Source organism: Festucalex cinctus, chromosome 6 (genome assembly GCF_051991245.1).
Source record: "Festucalex cinctus isolate MCC-2025b chromosome 6, RoL_Fcin_1.0, whole genome shotgun sequence".
In the NCBI taxonomy this organism is placed as follows: Eukaryota; Metazoa; Chordata; class Actinopteri; order Syngnathiformes; family Syngnathidae; genus Festucalex; species Festucalex cinctus.
The window spans coordinates 16,002,475-16,026,930 of record NC_135416.1 but is presented as its reverse complement, the minus strand read 5'-3'; the positions used below and the strand labels follow the sequence as shown (position 1 = coordinate 16,026,930).

Genomic DNA, 24,456 nt, shown 5'->3' with positions numbered 1-24,456 from the left:
AAGTCTACTGACTGTCTTAACATTGATATGACATTAGTTAAAAGTATTATGAAATATATTGTACAACCTTTTACATATATTTGTAATTTATCATTTAAAACTGGTATATTTCCATCAAAAATGAAGATAGCCAAAGTCATTCCTGTTCATAAAAGTGGAGAAAGACACACGTTTAATAACTACAGACCAATATCATTGTTGCCACAGTTCTCAAAAATTCTAGAAAAATTATTTTCATATAGACTGGATAATTTTATTGAGAAACATAAGCTCTTAAGTGAAACCCAATATGGGTTTAGAGAAAAACGGACCACCTCAATGGCAGTCATGGAGCTTGTAGAAGCAATATCTACCGAAATAGATAATAAAAAATTTACTGTTGGGATTTTTATGGATTTAAAAAAAGCTTTTGATACTATAGATCATTCTATATTAATGAATAAATTAAATAAATATGGAATAAGAGGTTTAGCTTATAAGTGGATGAAAAGTTATTTGGAAAATAGATATCAGTATGTGCAGTTTAATAATGTACAATCAGAACACATGAAGATCACTCATGGAGTTCCCCAAGGGTCTGTGCTTGGCCCTAAATTATTTATACTGTACATAAATGATATTTGCTATGTCTCAAAAATATTGAAAAGTGTCTTATTTGCTGATGATACAACTTTCTATTGTTCAGGAGAAAACCTGAAGCAGCTTCTGACTACTGTGGAGTATGAATTGAATATAATAAAAAAATGGTTTGATGTAAATAAATTATCATTGAATTTAAATAAAACCAAGTTCATAGTTTTTGGCACTAGACAAATCACTCATCAAGTTAAAATTATGGTGAATTCAATTGAAATAGAAAGGGTGAATGAAAATAAATTCCTTGGAGTTATTATCGATGATAAATTATGTTGGAAGCCACACATAGAAACTGTTAAAAGGAAAATGTCAAAAATTATAGGGATACTCTATAAAAGTAAGGATGTTTTAAACATGAAATCATTATATATATTATATAGTTCATTATTATTACCATATTTGACCTATTGTGTAGAATTATGGGGAATGGCATATAAAACAAATACTAACACCGTTTTCAAATTGCAAAAGAAAGCTATAAGAATTATTAATGGATCAAAATATATAGAACCAACACATCCACTATTTATTAAATTAAATGCAATGAAATTTTATGACTTGGTGGATTTTAAAATAGCACAAATAATGTATAAAGTTTATAACAATTTACTCTGCCACAGTACTCAGAAGTTATTTGAAATTAGACACAGTCCTTATGATATAAGGGGTACAAGTGTGTACAAAAAACCCAAAATAAGAACAAATATTAAGCAAAGGTGTGTATCTGTAAAAGGTGTTGATCTGTGGAATCATCTGGAAATTGCTCTGAAAAATTGTGACTCAATGCTGGAGTTTAAAAAAATGTTTAAAAGTAAAGTTCAAAAAAATTATCTATGTCAGACCAGAATATGAAAAATGTACATGTATGTGTAAATGATCTAGATAGGTATTATGGTATATGTTTAGTAAATTTATGTATATATGTTTTTGGTAAATGTGAATATGTTAAGTGCACTTGTGTATATGTATGTATGTATATGTGTATATGTATATATATATATATATAACTTGGATTATATATATCATTTATTATTATTATTATTTTTTTATTTTTTATGTTTTTAATAATTAGTCAATTAAAATTGTATTAATAATGAAATAAGTTTAAATATATTGAGTAAAAGGGGTAGGACTAGATAAGTTTTTAACTTCTTCCTACTCCCTTTTGAACATGTAAGTTATGATTGATTGAATGATTATTTTATTGGGATTTTCTTCTCTTTTGATTGTTGTTGTTTTCTGTTTTATTTCTGCTGTTCATCTGTTTATATGTTCAAATAAATGTACAAAAGAAAAAAGAAAAAAAAAAACAATACAAAAAGAATTGTCACATCATTTTCAAACTTTACTTCTTTCATCAAAAACAGTTTGAAAGACTGCAACTTTCTCCCTTGATCGCCCCCCCCCCAAAAAAAACAAAGCGCTCGAGCAGAATAATGAGCAGTAAACATGAGGGGAAGCAGCAGAGAGTTGAAATGAGGGGTGACAAAAAGAGGGGGAGTCTCCATGACAACCAAACCAAGCCATTTAGGTCACATGGCCGGGGCCCAGGCTGTTTTGAATCCAATGGCAGAAGCTTGAAACTCAGCTTTGCTGGTTTGCTAGCAAGATGAGTGGCGCGCAAGAGGAGCGAGTGATGACAGCTCACAGCCTTCATCTCAACGCAACTTTGGATCTGCACGATGAGGACATGAAAACAGCGGTTTTGGGTCTGGTATCCTCTTTTACATAATTTAATAAACTTTTTCACACTGACCTTTTAGGTGCTGATTCATGCGAAGGCTACTAATTTGATACACACTTCTAAAATAACAAAGTTGCTCAAATTAATTACATTTTGTGACTATACTTTTCTACAAGTGTTTACATTTTCAAATGATCAATGTCTATGTCCCATCACTTGTGAGCTATTTTTAGAACAGACCCTCGGGCGACTTCTGTGGACCTTTGGGGCCACCTAGTGTCTGCAGGCATTTTTTTTTTCTTTGCTTATATTATTATTAACTCATTCACTCCCAGCCATTTTCATGTTCTATTGCTATAAAAACATGGAACCTAACAATAGAAAAATGTCTCTTCTTTCATCAGGAAAAAAAGAACACGGTATATTTTTTTATCTGTTAGAATTAGCGTTAGAATTAGCTAAGTTTCATCATTATTCACAAACCTGTTGAAAATACTTGGTAATAACTACCATCGCTTTAAGCGACCACTTCAGGTCAGAAACTGCATCAAAGCCTTCATACAAAAACTCTAGCAAACAAAAACCTAAAAAACATATAAATACGTTTTTGGGAGTGAATGAGTTAATAATACTCTCATCATGTGACATGTATGCTTGTGAAATGCTGTTCTAACGTTTTCATAAATGTTCTCTAGAATCATAAGCAATTTTGAGGTTCTGATACAACACTCACAGAAAAATTGTTTTCTCCATCCCAGAGGTGAAAGATTTCGACCTAGTCATCATTGCCTTGGCCTTGTGTATCCTCTTCATCACCGCCGCCTACTGCATCTGTGTGTGCTACAACCGCAGCAGGTGAGACACACTTACAACACAGTGAATGTGGGCCACCATCATTCGATTTCAGCAATGCTCTCATGATCAAATCATATGCGACCAGAATGTCACTCAGTAAAGCGCAGTCCTCTAACTGCGGACAACTGTCAATGAAAAATGATGAAGCGTTTGTTTATCCATGAATGATTTATTTATTTTACTCTAAGAAGACCATTTCTATGGAAGTGCATTGTATTCACTTGAAAAAAAATCTCCTGCTTTTCTGAATTATTATTTTTTATGCTTTGTTTTTTTTGTATATGTTTTTTTTCTGTTTCATGGAATCCCCTACCCCGCATTATTATTCTTATTATTATTATTATTTTTTTGCAATTTGTCGTCAAAAAAAACAAACAGAAAAAAACATTTAAAAAAAAAACTTCAGAAAAAAATAGTCCATAATCATAATTAAAAAATAAATAAAAAATGGGAAAAAATCAGAAAGAGAAAAAAAATCATTAAAACAGAAAAAAAATATTCAGAAAAATAGACAATTTCAAATTATTCAGAACCCCCCCCAAAAAAATCAATAAAAGAGGACAAATGTATTTAAAAAAAGAAACAGAAAAATCATAAAAAAAGGTAAAAGTTGCATAAAAATAATAATTTTATATATATATATATATATATATATATATATATATATATATATATATATTTTTTATTTTATTTTTTTTTTAAGTGAATGCAATATGCTTCCATAGAAACGGACTCCTTACAGCTTTAAAAACAAAACAAAAAAAAAAAAAAAAAAAAAACAAAAAACAAAAAAGAATAAGAAAAAATAATGTTTGTTTTTGTTTTGGGTGGAAATGGGCTTCCATAATATTCCAATGATGCCATAGTTACTCAAACTGTGAACAATTAATTTATGTGCACCAGTATCCAAATCCTCATCAAAATGTAATGTTTTCCTTCTTATAAGTATTAGCACCACCACTCTATAAAGTATTGAGGATTGATTGAACTACTGCAGTTCCATTTTTGTTGATATTTTTTAGCCACACAAGATCATTTTGACTTCTTTCTCCAGGCAATCAAAGAGAGCCCAAGTGTATGAGAGTGCAGTGACGAATGGGGAGCCAGTGGACCCTGTTGCAGTCAGGGCGGTGAAGAGGTCAACTAGTTTCATCAACCCGCTGGCCTTCTTTCGGAGAGCAGAGGCAGCAAAAGACAACTCCAGAATCTATTACATCTACAGCAACCCACTGCCTGTGGGACTCAAGGAGGATGAAGAGGACACAGCCAGGCAAATCGCACTTCCGACCATAGAGGAGTACGCACAGGACCCCAACAGTGGGGTCATCATAGACCCACCCATTTTTTACATGCAGCTTTAGATTTGAGATGACCTAATAGTTACAAGTATCTCTCTCATGTAGTGTTCACTTTTTTTTTTTTTTTTTTAACTCTGTTTCAACTTGAGCTTGTAGTGCTTAATACATTTTCGAAAAATAAGCACAAAATTATGTTTGACTGTAATGTACAGTAGGTTAGACCATTGAAAGTACACATGCAGCATATTTATTATTCAATATGTACAGTATGTTGTCGAGTCTACATTTACATTGTTCACAGATTTGATTGCACACACGGTGAATGTAAAGTTTGAACACGTTATGCATGATCTCAGAATACTCAAATTGATTTTACTGTATAGCGTGGTGGATGAGGCAATACATATACTGTTGCGCAAGTACAGAAGTGATTAGATTTCTGCATTACCTGTGCACATTTGAATACAGCCACATCAAATTTGTCTGTGAAGTGATGGTGAAGCTGATCATTTGACAGTTAAACTATGAAAGACAAACAATTGATTAATTTTGATCTTTAATAAAACTCTTGATAGGATGTTGTTTTAAAAAAGAAGTGATATGAAAGAAGGTGAGACGCGTACAAACAACGATCACTGCGCAGCACTGGATAGCACAGTACACCTGTCTTTTTGGTTCCTCAAACAATGGGTTGGGTTTCCCGGACGAGCCACTCCAGCGCCTCCTTTCTGTCTTGACGCTCCAACTCTGCCCCCACCACTTCACGGCACGTCCTGTGGTACTCGTTCACCCAGTCCCGCTGTCAAAAAAAAAGGAAAAAAAAACACCCTTTTATGTGGTGTATATAAGGACTCTTTGGTAAATAAGAAATGTACCTGCTTGGTTTTGAGAAGCAATAAAATGGTGTTGGACATGCTGGGTAATGTTTACCTCCTTCTGAGTGAGCAGCTCTGTGTTCATCATCTTGACTTGGATGGGAACCAGAGTCAAAGGTTCAAACGTCAAGCTACCTCTGTTTCTGTAATTGTACTAGAGGAGACGAAAAAAACACAGTGTCATCGTTAACTAGACTAAGTGCAATTTCTGGAGAAATTGCATGGGAATGCTGAAAGCTGAATGCTAAGATTTGAATGCATGTGGAATGCTTATGAAGCCAATTGAGAGATAAATTGTTAAGTTATAACCTCCTGGTTACTGGACAATGCGCTTTACCAACTGTGCCAGTATCAGACACCTGGTAGTTATGATAAGTTATATGTACGGAAGTGGGCGTGGAAAGTGATACTTTGAAAAAGTTCAATGTCTGTCCCATTGAAAATGAATGGGGAAAGTTGATATTTAACGTTAAATTGTGCAACTACTGCAAGTAATGTGGAATCAGACGATATATACCCTGGGAGGCATGAACTTTTGAAGCTAGTTGAAATTTAAACAATGTAAATTGGAAGTATTATGTGGGAGTTGCTTTGTGGCAAAACTGTGGAGAATAAAAATCACAATAACATATGAGGGAATGCTTCAGCATTCCCACAATGAAGGAATATTTCTCGGGCAAATTGTAGAAGAAACTTGATTTGAAGTCTTACTTTGGGCTTAGTTGGCACAACAAGAACCACATTTTCTAATCGGATGCCAAAAGCTCCATCTTCATAATACCCTGGTTCTACAAATTAAATAAGAAAAAATATACATTTAAAAAGGCAGGGAAACACACACAAACAGAAAAAATGACAATGCCAGAAAGAAGTTATAGAAGTCATTGATTTGCAGTATCAGTCTCAATGTGTTTATCCATACCATCGCTGACAATCATGCCCGCCTCAAGAGGTTCATCAGCGAAGGTCTTGTAGCTGATGCCGCAAGGCCCCTCATGAACATTAAGAAAGCAGCCAACGCCGTGACCTGTGCCATGCAGGTAGTCAAGGCCTGATTCCCACAGGGCGGCTCGTGCAAATGAGTCCAGCAGGTGTCCTGGACAGTGGAAAGAAGGTTGCAGTCAAGTAGACACATGTACTTTGAACAACAGTTATTCTCCTCACATCTGCATCCATTTTCTATATTGCTTATCCTCATCAGAGTCATGGATAAGCGTGAGCCAATAACAGGCCACTTTTTACGTTATTTTATTTTTTGGGAATTTGAGAGGAGGTTTGAGTACCTGGTGAAAATTCACACAAGCATGGGAAGAACATGCGAAAATGCCCAACCTGGGACTTCTTGAGTGTGAGGCGGACATACGAATCACAACCTCATCATCATCATATAAAAATATAAATGCAGAAACAGTTTATGTACAGCACTTTGTATACAACAACGCCTGTTCTTAAAGCGCTTTATAAATAAAGTTGAGTTGAATTTCTGCACTGTGCAAAAGTGAACACACTGTTTATGTATTTTAATTTTCCGTTAATTAAATACATTTGGTCCTTGACATACAAATTCCATATAAATATTGTTTTGAATACATTTTTTTTGCTTTTAAATGCAAATTTTGTTGCTTTCTTCAAACCATTTGTTTTGGGGATCGTGGATCTTTTAAACATGCATTGAGCAAATGTATTACCAAAAATGAAAAACATTAAGCGCACGTATTTGGCATACATTTTGTCCATATTTAAAATAGCATTTTTAGAGTATGTGGCCCCATCAGTAGGAGTGATAAAAAAATGTGGACCGTCTATTTTAATTTACCACAAGTTCCCCATCCCTGCACTAGTACAAGAATGAACTGTTTTTGTGCATGCTGAACAAGTTGTCATGCAACCTTAAGTTAAAGTGGTACCTTTGGTTCCATTGGGAAATATCGCAGCACTGACGGCAATGTGTCCCTTTAGTACATAAGTAAAGCATTCCTTGGGAAAAAAATCAAATGAAATGGCGTCATTTCAGGCACATTGCCAGGAAACGGTTGTAATTTTAGGAATGTTGAAGGTGAAATTACGTTCTGGCATGAAAAGTACTGTAGGCAGTTGATTGCACCTTTTCATATGCAGACGGGGTTCCAAAGTGCATTGTGCGGGTGACGTCTGTGGTGCCATCACTGCCAAAGAGCAGACAAGTCAAACCACATGCTAATCAAATTGTCGCGTGTGAACAATTAGTTTACATGTACTGGGCTCCAGAATCGATGAGGTAAACTTCATTGATGGTGAGCGTTCTGTTGGTCTCAGGCAGAGGCCTACAAAGACAAGGGAGCTCACTCGTTTTGCAAACGCACCAAAACAAATGCTGAAACAATGCTGATTGCGTCTGTTGCTTTTCTCACCTGTAATGTATGATTGCCGCATTGGGCCCAACGCTGGAGATTGTCGGGAAACTAAGGCCAACAAAATGTTTCTGTTGGCTGCGAAAAGACAAAACAGAATTTTAATTAGTTTATTGTTGGTGCTTTGAAGATTTTTTAGATTAGCAAAAAGAACAAATTCTTATTTACCACAGTGGACTGACCAGGGTTATTATAGTTTTGGAATTTTCATTTTAGTTTTGATTTCGTTTTGAGTTTTGTTTTGTTTGTTTATTTAATAAATGCTTAGTTTTCATTTAGTTTTAGTTAGTTAGTTTAGTACGGAGCCCCTAAATTAACATGGGAGAAAAAATAAATAAAACATTTTCGTTTTTATTTTATTTAGTTAATGACAATGTTTTTGGAATTTTAGTTTTTTCATTACTTTTCGTTAACTTGGGCCTGACAAGTGGCAACACATCTTGAGGGAAAGGGGAAACAAATGTGGATAAAAAAAATAAAACAGCAATAAAACAAATAAAACAACAAGCAAAAGCACAATACAAGAAAAGAATAACATAAACAATTCATTCATTTGGTTTACATAGAAGTTAGAGCCGAGATTCAAACCCGGAACCTCCAGACTGTGAGGAACAAATGCTAACTGGCGCTAAACTGTGCTGCCCCCAAGAATACAATCACACAATTATAGGCGAAAAGACACTTCTGCAGATTGTCTGCGCTCGAAAAAGAGAATTGTTGAACCAATTTAAGATTATGAATTGAATTGTTGACCAACTTAAAAAAAAAAAAAAAAAAAAAAAAAAAAAAAGTATCGCTTCAATTGAATTAAGTTAAGTTTAATGAACTCATAATTGCCTGTAATTAAACTAATACTTTGGATTGAAGTCACTTTGGATTAATTTAATTCAGGTAATTATATTAATATTACTTAATTCAATCGTGTATCACCAATTGAAGCAACTCTTTTTAAAGTTGGTCAACAATTCAATTTGTAATTAAGTTAGTTCAACAATTCTCTTTTTAGAGTGTGGTGGTCCTGAGGAACTCCCATGCAGTCAAGCCGGAAGACAAAGTCCTTCCATCCTTCCATCATGTCGTCTCCTGGGTCAGCCTCCCAATTGGACGTGCCTGGAACTTCTAAGCAGGGAAGTGTCCAGGAGGGTAGCGCCTAGACACCCTGCAGAGGAAACTCATTTGGGCCACTTTCATCCATGATCTTGTTTTTTCGGTCATGACCCGCTGCTCGGGGTTACGAATGTAGATCAACCGGTAAATCGAGAGCTTTGCCTTTTGACTCAACTTTAATACAACAGACGCTGCACCCATCCACCCGTCAATCTCCAGTTCCTTTCTTCCCTCGCTCGTCAACAAGACCCCAAGAAACTTGAAGCACTTTTGGGCAGGATTTCATCCTTGACCTGGAGAGGACATTCCACCCTTTTTTTTTGACTGAGGTCCATGGTCTCAGTTTTGGAGGTGCTGATTCTCATTCCAATCACTTCGAGTGAGAGTTGACGATCATGGCTTGATGAACCCAACAATGGGTTCAGGGACTGGCACAATGACAGGCCTATGGCCCTATTACCCTATGGCGACAGTTCCAACACTGGTGGTGTGGAACATGGTCCACTCTGACTCACTGTCCCCCATCTGTCTACCAAGTCCACATATGGACACTATTACGTCTGAAAATGCTGTTTGTCACCTCCAGGCCTGGCTCCAGAAGGTGACCCACGTTCTAATAATGGAAAAAGTTTACACATTGGTTACAACTATCAAGGAAAGCTGTTTCCAAAAACGTAGCTTCAAACCAAATGTGCTTTAAGTATCAAAATTTAATATCATACTAACTTTCATCCAATCTGTGTCAGATTATTCACAATGTAGATCAGGTTGGAATTTGGATCCCAACAAAATACTAAATCTGGATTACATTATTATCTTTGTTTTGTTTTGTTTTTTTAAATTAACATCATTGATCCTAAACATTATCTCTTTCATTTTGCCAGCAATAAAATTATTAAATTGTCCATAGATCTGTTCAGGCTCAAGCAATGCAGACAAAGGATCAATGTTTGTCTACATCCTGTAGAGGGCGTTATCACTCCAGGAGAGACTTTCATGGGACAGCTTTGTTTGCAAAGCATGACATGACCTTTGACCTTGAAGTATGGGCTGAAAAGTGCCACCAGAAAATGAATTTAAATCATTTACATTTAATCACCAAACTTGAATAATTGCATTGCAAAGTGAATACATCCATTCATTATCTGAGCCGCTTACACATTAAATCATTTTAAATTCAGTTCAGTTCCAAACTAGTACATTCAAATTCAAATTGTACAATTCAGATTCAGTTTTTTTAATGCAATTATTCAAAAGCTCATCAATTTTCTTGACAGTATTTATTACAACCCCACTCGTCTAAACACGGCATTCTGATTAATACTGCATTTGTGGAATATGAATTGAGCAGCAAAAATCCACCCGGTTTTATCCAGCTCAATAGGCGGCCATTTTGTCAATTGCTGTTGACGGAAATTGAATCCACCGTGTCTAAGGGTTCAGCGTGCTAAGGTCACATGACCAAACCCAGAACAGGTGAGCTGTGATGTCATTTTCAGTCAGCAACATATGGCAAAACGGCTGCCCCCTGAGATAGATAAAAATGGGTGCTTATTAACCAGAATGATGTATTTATACCAGTGGGGGCACATAGAACATATTACTGTCAAGAACACTTTTAACCTGACTTAGTTTAGTGATTCAAATTCAAACGTAAATGATTCAAATTCAATTTCTGTTGGCAAATATTACAGGCCATGCTGAAGAGCTTGAATGAAATTTGAAAATACTCAAGAACCAGCATCACCTGCGTAGTTCCTCGGCCTTGTCAGCAGCTGAGATTTCTGTTACAGTGCCTTTTGGAATCTACAAAACGATTAAGATGACAAAATGACAGCAAATTCAGTCAACAGTATGTGTTTCCCGAGGAACAAAAAAGTGAAGCCAATGTTTAACATGTGCAAATATTGTCTTTCACTTCAACCACGATATAACTAACAGCATTGGCTATCCAATTCTTGTAAAATATTTGCTCCTCATGACTCAATTCTAAAGGGCACATACAATTACAGGTGTTAAGGATTTCGTCAGAGGATACACAAACAATTGCAATTACTCATAGAAAACTTGAAAGCTATTTATACACTGAACTTTTACAAGTGCTGCTGAGCTAATAGAAGTGGAGCAGAGGCCTCTTTTAAAAAGGTTTAGGAATAATCTCAAGAAGTCACGCGAGTCAACACGACAAAAGAAAAATACATATAAAGTTTTTCATTATCATGAATTAATGATTACCTTGTCGATAATGTTGGCAAAAATTACAATGGCAAAATGCATGGTTTCCAACTCACAGAATGAAGACACACCTAACTTCATTTGTCACTACAAAACCACAAAGACATGTAAGCTGATGTCACGGTTTAGCTTGCAATACCAAGACCTATGGGACCAGTAAAAACTATGTGATTGTGAACATACTTTATAAGAACAGCTAAGTTATGTTACTAGGGGTTGGGATGGTTTATGAAAACTGTCCAAATTGTTTGTTTTTTTAACGTTATGGTTCAATTCGTGAAACTCTCCTCCATTTAATAACAAGGAGAAGCGATATGCACTTTAACAGTAGCTACTGAGCAACAGGGCACCCTCACAGTTGAGAGAGTTGAAAATTCTTTATGAATACAGCCTCAAGTATTTTAGATAATGTTGAAAAACATAAATGTACCTCTTTTTCCAACCAAGCAAAGAGGTCACAAAGAGCAACTGCATCCTTGATCTGCCGGCAAGACGACAGAACATGAATAAAATGTGAATAAAGTCAGCGATGTGGTTTATGAAATGTTCAGTAAATGCATGCATGGATTTATGTGGATCACAAATGAGGCTGAACATCTTACATGGGCTGTTCTCATGCCTTGAATCTCTGTCGTGTTCTTCACCGCCTTGGCAAGGCAGAGAGGCGTATAAGGAATGGGGGACCGGTGGGCCTGTATTCACAGCAAAAGAAAACGCTTACTGTTTGAAAAGAATAAACTAAAATTAAGGGCAAATAAGAGTACAAAGAAGGGTGCAGGAAAATACATACAAGACATATTAAAAATGTTTACATTGAGTTTACCATTGTGATTGCAGTTTGTAGTGGTGCTTTGTTTGACCAGATAATTGCTTTTTTTTTTGGGGGGGGGGGGGGGGAGTTAAAAAAAAAAAAAAGAAGTTGGGATTTGAACTGGTCACCCTTTGTTCACAGGACAAACCGCTCTACCAACTTAGCCACACCTTTGTACACGTGAGGTGGCAAAAATATTAACAGTGTGATGCAGTAAAATTTCACTATAAACTACAACCACAATAATTAACACATAAACCGTATAGTGCTAACTGCTCAACATTCCGATGTTTGTTTGTTTTTTTAAAACAGCTTCCATTCAGAATTGATTATATAAAGGCAACTCTTTCCTTTTTACAACTCTTTGAATTGCTAGTCACAAAAGATATTCATGAAAATCATGTTTTAATTCTTTTATTCAAACAACTTTTACAAGATTATGCCAAGAAATCGAGAGGCAATGGGTCTATGTTCCCTGAAACTGAGATGTCTGGGAATGTGTTTATTCTCACACATGCACGAGAACTTAATGAAGCCCATTAAAAGATAATGATCGTAATCTGAACCAACATCACAAAGCAAATCAAAACCAGCCTTGTAATGGCTATCATATGAAAGTCTTTTGTTTAATGCCACACAAATCTTGATAGAAAGTAGCATGCAGTTTGGTTTTAACAGCCTATGCTATGGAAAAAAATATATACTGTACTGTATACTGTATCTTTAAGACTCTCTCACCTGGGGGATGACCTGTGTGAGAGCACAACTGGCCTTGTCACAGATCCACACTTTGTCCTTTGGGCCGAGTGCAGCGCAGATGGCCTGCAGCTCGGTGAAGACCGATTCGTATGGGAACGTTTGAATGTCAAACTCAGGTTTACTGGGCATGTCCAGCTGCAGATGTTCTCTCAGTGATGGGTCGGCTAGACGTTTTATATCCACAAAAAGCCTGCAGAAAGATTCAGGCAAAAAGATGCATTGAAAATACTTTGTTTATTTTATTTATTTGTGTATTACAAGCAGGTTAATTTTAACTTCTGTTTTCTAGTGAAAGAGCTTTGAAATGATCTGTAATTCAACTGTAGGTCCTCTGATATAGCTAGATGAACAAAGATACATTATTAGCTATAAATAAACAATTTTCAGGCCAATTAAGTGAAACTGACTATATGCATGGCAGCTCATGACGTATTTCCGGAGGAAAGTTAAGGAGGCATATCTTCCAGTTACTGTTTATTCTAAACCACTGAGACATCATGTGAAGGAAAAATAGCCTCATTCTTTAAGATTGTGTGAAGATTTTTTGTGAGAGGTACTTTCAATAGCTTGGAGGTGGGCGTTTCAAGGTGGAAAATCTGAAAAAGTCATTTATAATAGTGGCTTCTTAAAGATGAAGGAATAGCTTCTCTTGCCAACTCTGTGGTAAGCCATTGTGTTCAGTTTTGTATTTGCTAACGTTTACTACCAGTGAGCCAGTACTACAAAAGAGATAAAAAGTTTATACTTTCAGCGAAACAATTTTTACTATAGCACAACATTGAATCGACAAAGGTAGTCCGTACATGATGATGATGTCTTCTGCTCTGTCACAAAGCTTTGTGGGAACATTTATCCACATCCTGCTGTCAGTAGTTTAGTTAGTAGCTTGTCATTCTTTTATTATTGGTTGTCTTTTACGTTTTCATAAGCTTAGTGTTGTTGAATCTGCACCGTAGAACATGACAATAAAGGCTTTCGGTTCTTTTGTGACTGTTTTTGTTGAGCTGAGTTGTGTGTCAAAATAAGGCGTGCATGTCTATGTTCACATGGATCTTCATGTACTGAGAGACAGCAAATGGCTCAACAAATCAAGATATGGTGCTTTGATCACATCCCCGACATTTGAATAACTAGGAGCAATTAATAGAGCAATGCTTTATTTACGGCAATTTGATGTTATTTCAGCAACTGCGAGTACATTTTAAAGAGTGATGGTATCCTAAATGCAGAAATGAGGTGTCCATAGAGTCAGTGGGTATGTTTCCACACAAACACACACTTCATGACCTCTCTCATACTAATGTGTCAAAGCACATTGGTTGGGAATCACTGCAGTAATAAGCAAAGCATCTGAATGAAAAACAAATAAAACTATGTCGTGTCTTCTGCACATACAAAAGGCTCTGCAACAAATTAATCGAATGAATTAAATGTATTCTAACCTTATTGTGTTGATCCCCACAATGGTATATGCAAAGAAGACAGGGTTATACTCAATATCTGCACCGCGGAGGTTGAAAAGCCCTGGACAAGAGAAGAAAACCACAATAAATATTCAAATAATTGCCATTATTGTCTATAAAATTAGATAACTTCATTATTTTTTATGTACAATTAATATCTTTAAAAACACATTTTGCCACCTGAAAATGACATCACAGGTGTTAAGAGCTCAGGTAACGGTTCACCTTTTATCTGGGTTTGGTCATGTGACATTGGCAAGCTGTGCCATGACAGCAAGTGGAAAAATGTGTTTTTAAAAGTATTAGTTGGATATGAAAAATAATGAGGCTATCAAATTAATAACAGCATCCCTTTAAGTCACTTGAGAAATAGGATAACTTCAACTGTTGTATGTAATACATTTGCATCTCAATGAATTAGAACATTATTGAAATGTTCATTGAATTTACTAATTCAGTTTAAAAAGTAAAACATATACACAGATTCATTAAACAGTCAAATTCCTAACTAGTCTCTTTGTTCCTTTTGTAATATTGCCCTTCTTGAGATGGTGAATTTTCTGTAAGCGCAAGTTATTAATAATTTCATGCTCTGTGTAGTATATGCAATATACAAGATTCAATTTTATTTGAAATATTCAGCTATAGGAGATGCACCTATTTTATAAATTTCCTACATATTTTTTTTTCTCTATCAGTGATCCTCTGCAGATGCCTGAGCAATTCCCCTTCGAAGCAAATGTCCATTTAGTCCAAACGCAAGCTGATGACAATCACAATCACTGCAATTAACATGAGCTCTGCAAGAAAACAATCAGAAGTAAGAGCTCTTCAGGCACGGTCAACAAGGTGCTCCAATAGACATGAAGTGGTACGCCTGTGTATCCTGGGGTCCTTGGATCGTGATCATGTATCAAAGCTGACTTAGGCAAGAGACGTGACTTGAGAAATTAGCAACAAATTAAAAGATAAATCAATTCAACGTCTTTTAAGTCAACGAGTACGAATCTAATAAGTAGTGGCATTGCACATTGGCTAATGTGTGCTCTCTCTGGCAGATCTTGTTCATACAACACTGCAAATAAAGCCTGCACTTGCATCCAATCTATATTCCTAAGCACAATTCCATTCATACCAAATGTAGAATACACCATGACAATTGAAGTCATTCACATAAGTGAAATACTTACATGCTATCTCATCCAGTGCTGTGGCAATGAACCAGGACATTTTTCGTTCTGTCATTTTTGCACGTAGCGCTGTGATCTTGTCTTGCCATGACATACCTATAGAGAAGATTAATCGTGTAATCATATGGTCTTGTTCTAATCTGTTCACTTCATGCAATTCCTGTATAACGAGTTTCGAAAAAGAGCACAAAGACACAACAAAAAACATGGTTGGCAAAGGTGAGAGTAAAAGGTCAGACAAGGTTATAGTATTCCCCTGAATATAGTCGCAATTCGCTACTCGCAAATTCATCTATTTGCAGAACTTCTTTTGGAACATATTCTCTGTCATTTGCTTAAAAAAAAAAACACACACACACGCACACAACTATTTAGTATTGCTATGGCAAACAGAAACATAATGCTTTGAGTCCATCTCATGGGACCATTATTCAGCCAGAAACCTTTGAGCGGAAAAAAAGAGAAACTGAAAGGGTATGTCTTGGTATTGTTCCATGGGGAATGACGACTACAATCAACTGCCAAGGCTGTGTGTTTGGTAACGAGTACCCAGAGCTGATCAGCAGGGGATAAACAGTAACTGAGTATTGCTCTAGTTTAGATAATTCACTGCACTCAGACAAAAGATGTTCAAGAAATGTTATGGCATAAGTGTCCTCATTTCTAATTCAGCATCTTACAGTACATGCCAAATGACCTCTTAATAAGACGAGCACAACATAATGTGTAGGTTTATTTTAAACCATAGAAGAGTAAGAAATGTTTGTCTGATTCATTCATCGTAAATAGTGGGAGAAAAGTGTATAGATTGATACGTGTTGCACATACCCGTGTAGTCCAATCCCAAAGTACGAAGCTGTGTGCTAGGTCTTTGTGGACGGTCACTCCACACCACATCAATGAGGTTCTCTTGCACTGCTATGAGAGAGTGGCCCGCGCTGGTCAGTGCCTTGGACATGGCTTTCCACTGATCTGACACGGAATGCAAGCAGGACAAAAATAACACATTTAACGCATACAGGAAAGGGGTTGGACATGTTTTGTTGATGCTATGATGACAAGCACTGACATTTCTATGGTTGTGTCTCCTGTAGAGAATTTTGAGATGTGAAATGAAATTACAAAATACCTGCAGCAATGATCCAAGGGTCGACCCCCACTTTGGAATTCTCTGGCAGGACACTTATCAGCCAGTCCTCCTGAGAGGGTGTCTCCTTCAGTCCTGATGAAAAAAAAACTGTATTTGAGCATGAAATGTACCTTATTTTAGGTGTTGAATTCCAAGATGCTTCAATACTTTTATCAATATAGGCTAGAGTGTAACAAATAATCTATGAGATAAACGTAACGATTGATAGTTTCATTCAGTGTCATTCTACACAACTTATATCGCCACGGGAAATAATGCACTGGATTTTAACACAAAGACGTTTAACGTTACTTGATTCAGTCTACCTGTCTTTGTTGACATCATCTCGTGCTAGCAGACAACTAAATGTAGCACAGCGGAAACAGAAGCAAAACATCCGTTGTGTGGAAACACTAAATAAGTCGCTTGCAATTTGCAGGGTATGTAAAGGTCAAGTACTGTTAATAATACCATGGCAACAAGACAAACCTCTCCAACCACATACTGTACTATTGTACTTTCACACAATCCCGACCATCCAAGCACCTTTCGCAACTTTACTAAGTAAGGTAACGTCAGCTCTGCCAAAGACTCTGGCCTTGCCAGAATGGATAGTTAGCGACTCGGCAAAAAACATCATAGTAACAACTGTAAACAACAGCACAAGTAGCAGATAAAGTTTCTGTTAATTCAGCCTGACAACATGTTGGCTGCACTTTATTTTTTTTGTATAATATTTCTATGTTGAACAACAAAACCAAACATAGCAGCCAAGCCTACAGTACTGTTGAAATGTTGTTGCATATACTTTTTTTAAAACTGTAAATTGAATATTAAAATAAATGACAGAAGGTTAACTCCCCATAAAAATAGAAATATAAATGTGAATGCAAGTTATTTTTTAAATTTTGAATTGTTTTTAAATTAATTGATTGTATTGTTTAATTAATTAATTAATTAATTAATTACGTTAACAAATTTTAAATTTATTGTTTGTCTATTATATCCATAATTTATACCAGAATCTCTTACAAGAAACAACACAAACCTAGAAAACTTTGATTCACATAACACTGTTGAGTATCCAGGTATACATTTCACACTCAAATTGGCTGAATTTTTGTCTAAAAGGTTATTAAAGAATCAATTTCAAGTCACTAAATCATTTCAAACTGTATTGTTCTAAATAAATCATAAATCATGATATGAAATACACCCCCAATATATAGGGTGTTAATAAGTGCAGTCACTCCAAATGATCTGCAACTTGACTGATAACCTGGGGATGAATATGAGTTTTTAAATTACCCATCCTCATAAGGGTCCAGTTGTTGTCCATCTGCTGGGTAGCCTGAAGGAAATAACGCCCATCAGTCCACATGGCGGCATACTGCTCGGTGACGATGGCTGTCCCTAGTAAACATCACAACACCCATTCAAGACTCAAAACTGAATAATTCCACAGACAGCCTCATTGTTGTCTCTACAATCATAAAAAAAGTGTTTTTTAATCTAAAAGGTTTTTAAAAAAAAAGTCTGGTGATAGTAACATGATGTAGTTTGAACATTTAATATGGTGATTCTTTTGTACTTGTATTTCGCTGGAGGGATACAATGTACCTCACCACTTTGAGAATGACTGCTCTAAAAGATACAGGTGAAAAGTCTAAACATGAATGTCCATCAAGTCTAATAAATCAGAATTAAAAAATGTCATTAAAGAACGCAATAATTCAAATTTACTTCCCATTAGTAGAAAATATTCTGTGAGCTGCATTCAACCTTAATGACGTCATTTAGCGTTGCGGTTCAACATTGCAAGGTCGGGTGGGGGAGTCCCTGTAGCATTCCACAAAGCGCTTAATCGTGCAAGGTGCAACAACAAAACCCACATCTGGGACAGGTACCTGCTGATCCGTTGAAACCGCAGATAAACTCCCGTCTGCAGTCACAAGGTGCAATGTATTCACTCTTAAAGGCAAGGAGACAACACAGACGTAAAACATGGGTAGATCTCATCATTAACAATCAGGGCAAAGTGGTCCTCAGCCCATATGCCGCCACCTTGCCCATTTGTCCTACTCGCGTCATGACTTGGACAAGGGGAGGGGAAGGTCAGAAGTGAGAATTAATTTGAAAAGGTCGGACAAGAAGAACATGGGTGCAGAATCACACAAGCAGTGGTTTATATTTACAGTAAGTTTCTAGTAAAGTCACCTGTAATGAGGTAAAAATGATTTACCTGGTGGGCATCACCAGAGGGGACAATATAAGCTTGAAGAGGCTCAGACACGCATTTACAATTCTTCATCACCTGGCGGAGATGCCTGAGCAGCTCCCCTGTGATCTTTGGAGACATGTTCCCGTCTGAATGGACAACAAAGACAGAAAATGACAACAGAGTAACACAGCATTCACATGACAAATAATCAAACACAATAACCTATTTTTAAAACCTGAAACACGGACATTACCAGACATTTGGGAGGACATGAAGACTTCACACGACCGGAAGAATGACTCACTCTTAACTGGCTGTCTATTAACGTGGAGCTCAGAGGTGGTTACACCTCGATCTTTAACCCCTGTAAAATTGTCAGGTTAAGTCAACCTGAACACTGAATAAACAACATATACTTGTATAAGAAGGAAGACAAGAGATTTACATTCTTTTTACTCGCAAGAACGGAAAGAGAGAGTGCACAGATTACAGGCTTCTACCCGTTCTGGCCTACTTCGTCGGGTCTCCTCTTTTTTTTATTGGGAATATACTAGTTGCATTGGTTGGTTGCTTGCGCGAAAGGGGAGGGGATACACATAGCAGCAATCATATTATACAGATAATAATACAGACATGTTTTTCTTTCCTGCTGAAGGTTTCAATAGTTCATTCATAAAGTGAAAGTGTTACAGCTGCTATCTTGAGTGTCCTCCCCTGCAGCTGCAGGAGCATCCCACGAAGCTTTGCTCTCAATAAGGTCATACCGCTGAATAAATGTTTTACATAAATGCTTTGTAATGAATAAAAGAATAAATATGGGATAATTAATATTATTGTAACAAACATGCTGATCAACAGGAGTCTTGAAAGGCTTAAAAAGAGTACACTCACTGGACACTTCATTGGGTACCTCCACCACAACTATATCAAATCCAGTACAATAATTCAGTTTTTATAGAATGAACATTGCTATGAGCTGCTCATCATCACTTGAAATCCCATCCATAATCATTTTCAAAGCATCGCCAATGCAGTTGTTTTGTGTTTGTTTGCCATTTAAACTCACACACTGGCGCATACACAAAACAGGTTATTGCCTATATTTTTATTTTTTTTAATATATATTTTTTGTGATATTTAATGGTGGAGATCAGAAAACAAAATTAAACGAACACTTCAAATGCCTTGAAAAGTCCCCATAACAATCAATTCACAAAACAAACAAACGAAAACAATTGAATACTTATGTACAAGACCTCGTCTGCTCCCAACATTGCTTTTCTCGACAATAATTTTCCATCTCAAGTTAAGTTCAATTTTTAGGCCAAGAGCCAGTATATGAGACATGATCATAATGTTGATGCGTTGACATCTCAAAATTTTGGCCGGCCCAGAAAACTGGTGGATATTTTTAACTGAAACTTGTCTGCCAACCAGAGAAAGTGGATCCCCCAGTAGAAGAGGAAATGAAAGAAATGAAAATGTCGCGAAATAATGAAGTTATACAGGTTTACTTTTAGATGAAAGTGTTTTTTGACCGGATTATCAATAGGTGATATCACACAAAAATCACTCCTCAAAAAGGTAATATTTTTAGCCACACACAAAGCTCAATCTCTCAACATTTCATCTGATTTTCAAAATTCTTTCCGCGATTATAATCAGGTTGAAGTGGCCTTTACAAACTATGACAGATTTTTATTTTATTTTTTTATCCTGTCATGTTGCTGCTATGATGAATGGACTAAATAGGTCACACTAGGCTGCTGTTGTGTTGTTTTAATTTTTTCATGGAACACCAAGGGAGTGGTTGTGATGTACATTTCTATTCAGAATATTTGACAAAATGTATGTTGTTAACTCAACTCAATATAAATACAGCCAGTACTTGTATAAAATAAAATGGCAAACCATCTTTAATCTTGAATAGGCTGAATTGTAGAAGCCTATATTGACAATGAATGTTAGGACAACATAGTGGAGATAGACCGATTCTGAAATTGATGAATGTAAAACTGTGTTAACCTCAAGGAAATATTTGTTTAAATTTCCAGTCAGTGTTATAAAAATGCTGCCGACCCTGGGAATTCTCTGCACATCTTGTTTTTGTTTGAAATCATTTCAGTTATTTTGACATTTTGGAAAATGTACTGCCTGTAGAAACTATAAAGAGCTACAGCATTTCCTTGTTGAAGTTTTCATTTAACTTTTTAAAACATACTGATTACCATGAGCACTCCCTGAAATTTTTGTTAGAATTTTAAAACATCTGTTTTCTAACTCTAAGATTTAAAAAAATAATGATAACATTGTGAAATCTGTAAAGTTCTTCAATAAACATATATGGTTTTTGACATATATGGCTTTAAGACATTTTGTATTATTTATTTTATTTTTTTGACAACAATATTTTTTTCCCCCTTTTTCTGAAAATACATATTGGCTCCAAATATTGGTTATCAGCCTCCCACTACTAATAATCTGTAACGGCCCTTGAAGAAAAAAAACAAACAAAAAAAAAACATATCAGTCAATCTCTACAACATACCATGACATTGTACTGACCTGATATAGTTGGTAGAGAGCGGTGCAAAATCAAATTAGGTTTTACCTGATGGGGTCTGCTGAACAACTTCTGTTGATGGGATTTGAGTAGAGATTGGTAATGATGATTTTGTTGGAGCTGGACTGATTTGGCCAGAGTGGAGAAGCTACAAAAGAAAATGGGGTTGCTTAGACAAGTATTACATGATCACAACAGGTTTGCATTGGAAATGGCTCACTGTGAATAACATGCTGAACTGCAGATAGTTTGGAGACTCCTTGTTGAGAGAGACAATGCTGCAGAATGAAATATTGACAAACTATAATCTGATGCACAGAAAAACACACATAGTGACAATTCATTTCATACTAGAAATGCTAGAAATACACTATAATGACAAGTTTGCTCCATGGGGCTGATTCATAATTTGCTCTTTATTATTCTGCATAAACCGACTGATATAAATATATAACACACACACACACTACTTCGTGAAAAAACAGCACCCTACTTAGAAGCATAATATACTTGCGAGTAACAGTTGTAACTTGTACCACAAAAATATGTAAGGACAATGACACAATCAATAAAATATCAATGTTAGAAGATGGTAAATCTCACTCCAAGTTGATTAAAAGAACAAAAGAACAAGACTCGTGTCACTACATTTTAATTTAAGCTAGCTCACAGTATAACACAATCAGACTTGGATAATTGCGTATGTATGTCTACAAGACCAATCAAATTACGAGGCATGTTTAGCAGGATTTATTTAATTTTTTTTGCATTAAAAAGTTCTGTGTATTTCCTTGGCTTTTTGTGTACTGTGAGAGTAACAGATACGGAGGGGCTGAACTTGGAGATCCCAGGTCTTGTTGTACTGTATATGTCATTTGCAAGGATCTTGTGACCAAAGGTAGCATAATAATAATAATAATAATAATAATAATAATAATAATAATAATAATAATAATAATAATAATAATAATAATAATAATTTATGTTGTTGACATCTATTTCTGAAAGGCAACAATCACTTTAAAATGCACCAAAAATAAAAATAATAAGTACAGATAATATTGTGCAAAGGACCACTTTGGCCATCAGTGCCAAAAGGGCCTGGGCAGGGCTCCCATAGCCGCACTGCTGGGCCCCTATACATGCCACTTCCAGCATTTTTTATATAATTATTGCAATGGATCAGAGATTTGTTGTTGTTGTTTTCCCCAAATAAATAAATAAACAAACAAACAAACAAACGTAAAGATTTATAAAGATACAGCCTACGGTAGGCAGCCTACCTACCTAAAGTGTTAAATGTTGTGTAATAAGGTTCACTGCTCGGTCACAACAACGAACGCCCATTCAATGCGGAAAAGCTGCCAAATGTCACCCAATCACGTGGCAGGATTCTTCATCCAAGAGCGTTTTCATTGGTTAACCGCCCCGCATGCGATTGACGTTTGTAAGTTAGTAAGGAACAACGCGTATCTTTTGTACTAACTCATCTTTTGCTTGCTTATGGTTTACCATTAATATACACAATTGCTTTACGTGTTCCGACAATTGAATTACATTTGGCTAAGTGCTTTAGTTTTAAGGCCAGCAGTACAGCAACAACATAATTCAGATTAATGTGGTCTAGGGTGTGTTTGGAAAGCCCGAAGAACGACAAGGGGATATTTTAAACCCCCAGTACGTCGAGTCGAAGGTTCACTCTTGGCTTTCGTAACCAACAATGGCGTGAGTTCGAGTGACGTGGGATGAGCAAACGTGTCGTTCATTCGAAACCAGACCGCGTCTGCCATAAGACTGGATTTGGGCCACACTCCGAACTCCTTCTTCGATTTACGGTCAAGTAACCCCACAAGCAGTACGTAAAATAATGAATACACACCCGGTATTTTCGCCTTGTGGACGCAGTTCTTGGATTTTAAAACAAATTTCAACAACAATCTTTCGGGTTTGGTTTACAAACAGAAGGCAGCCATTTCGCTGGTGACGTCTCGATCACGTGACTGCAGTTTGTTCCAGTAGCGACGGAGGGATGCAGCCTCGCCCCCATTTTCTTGTTTTGCTTTTCATTCATAAACGAGCTTTTAAGATTTAGCCCTACAAACCTATTTTATTATATTACTACGCTTCGTTATGCCATAGTATATGTTATGCTGTTGTTAAATTGATACTACTATTAATAATAATAACAACAACAGCAATAACACTTACTACTACTATTTCTATTTCTTCTAGTAATAATAATAATAATAATAATAATAATAATAATAATAATAATAATAATAATAGATTTTATTTACAATGCACTTTCATTTTTAAACAAAACCAGCCAGGAAAAAAACGTTTTCTCTCTCTCTCTCTCTCTCTCTCTCTCTCTCTCTCTCTCGACAAGGGGAAGGTTTTTAATCCGTTTTTGAATCCATCCACCATCTAGGAGTTGGTGTTCAAAGACTGGTCGCAGCAGCCTCGAAGGAGGTCGTGTGGGTTGAGGGGCTCGTGAGGTAGGTGGGGCTACACCATGCAGACAAATGATGAGTATGGTTATCCGAGAAAAAAAAAAAAAAAAAAGGAGAATTACTGGGAATTAGTGTTTCCATTTTTAAGGGCTTTGCACCAATGTAATAATTTCATGAACATGTAATAATGGCACTGCAATTGGCTGGCAACCAGTTCAGGGTGTACCCCGCCTACTGCCCGAAGCCAGCTGGGATAGGCTCCAGCACCCCCGCGACCTTTGTGAGGAGCAAGGGGTTCTGAAAATGGATGGATGGATGCAATAATGCCATTGAGAATGAAATAAAATTTGCACTTAACTACATCAAAAATGTAATAAAATCCAATAATGTAATAATTTCACCAATAATAATAATAATAAATCATTTTCAGGAAATTATTACTATTGATCTAGTAGTTTAGTTTCAGTTTGGGTCTTTTTTTTTTTTTTTTGCACTACTGCGGTTTGGTCAAACAGATAACAGGCATGTCACAGTAGCCACAGGCAGACTTGTGCCGTCATTTGACTTAGCATTTCATCTTTGTAGTAGATTGCCTTAACACGTACAGTAGTGTACTTGAAAAATAATTTGTTTTATATTTGGTGCATGATAATCGTTAACATCTTGTTTATTTAGGTTGAAAAATCTCCACAAAAGAAGTGCAACAAAGGCAGAATTTTTAGTACTTGTAGTTTCTGAACAGTATATGTGTCAGGCCTGCGGGCCCAGCCCGCTGAGTGTGCGTGTG

General features: G+C 36.2%; 2 protein-coding genes across 6 annotated transcripts; one reads left to right on the top strand and one right to left on the bottom strand.

Annotated features, from left to right (window-relative positions):
• The first annotated feature begins 2,209 nt into the window (after nucleotides 1-2,209).
• LOC144020266 (uncharacterized) lies at nucleotides 2,210-5,389 on the top strand. The gene is made up of 3 exons (XM_077523571.1): nucleotides 2,210-2,345; nucleotides 3,079-3,175; nucleotides 4,230-5,389. Exons 1-3 carry the CDS (start codon nucleotides 2,246-2,248, stop codon nucleotides 4,534-4,536), a joined length of 504 nt encoding a protein of 167 aa, XP_077379697.1. The 5' UTR covers nucleotides 2,210-2,245; the 3' UTR covers nucleotides 4,537-5,389.
• On the bottom strand, nucleotides 4,698-23,246 carry xpnpep1 (X-prolyl aminopeptidase (aminopeptidase P) 1, soluble). Of its 5 annotated transcripts, XM_077523553.1 has the most exons (23): nucleotides 23,096-23,242; nucleotides 21,437-21,494; nucleotides 21,265-21,364; nucleotides 18,907-19,017; nucleotides 18,675-18,799; nucleotides 18,340-18,403; nucleotides 17,741-17,845; nucleotides 16,433-16,525; nucleotides 16,132-16,275; nucleotides 15,304-15,399; nucleotides 14,093-14,174; nucleotides 12,630-12,840; nucleotides 11,683-11,772; nucleotides 11,511-11,561; nucleotides 10,593-10,651; nucleotides 7,739-7,816; nucleotides 7,580-7,651; nucleotides 7,453-7,513; nucleotides 7,256-7,325; nucleotides 6,271-6,444; nucleotides 6,060-6,136; nucleotides 5,404-5,502; nucleotides 4,698-5,272 (listed from the first exon to the last, which is right to left on the bottom strand). In XM_077523553.1, exons 2-23 carry the CDS (start codon nucleotides 21,446-21,448, stop codon nucleotides 5,153-5,155), a joined length of 2,094 nt encoding a protein of 697 aa, XP_077379679.1. In that variant the 5' UTR covers nucleotides 21,449-21,494; nucleotides 23,096-23,242; the 3' UTR covers nucleotides 4,698-5,152. The 5 variants fall into 5 exon arrangements, with proteins under 5 accessions (XP_077379679.1, XP_077379681.1, XP_077379680.1 ...); XM_077523555.1 differs by lacking the exon at nucleotides 21,437-21,494 and having other exon boundaries at nucleotides 23,096-23,246; XM_077523554.1 differs by lacking the exon at nucleotides 18,907-19,017.
• Between the last annotated feature and the right edge of the window lie 1,210 nt (nucleotides 23,247-24,456).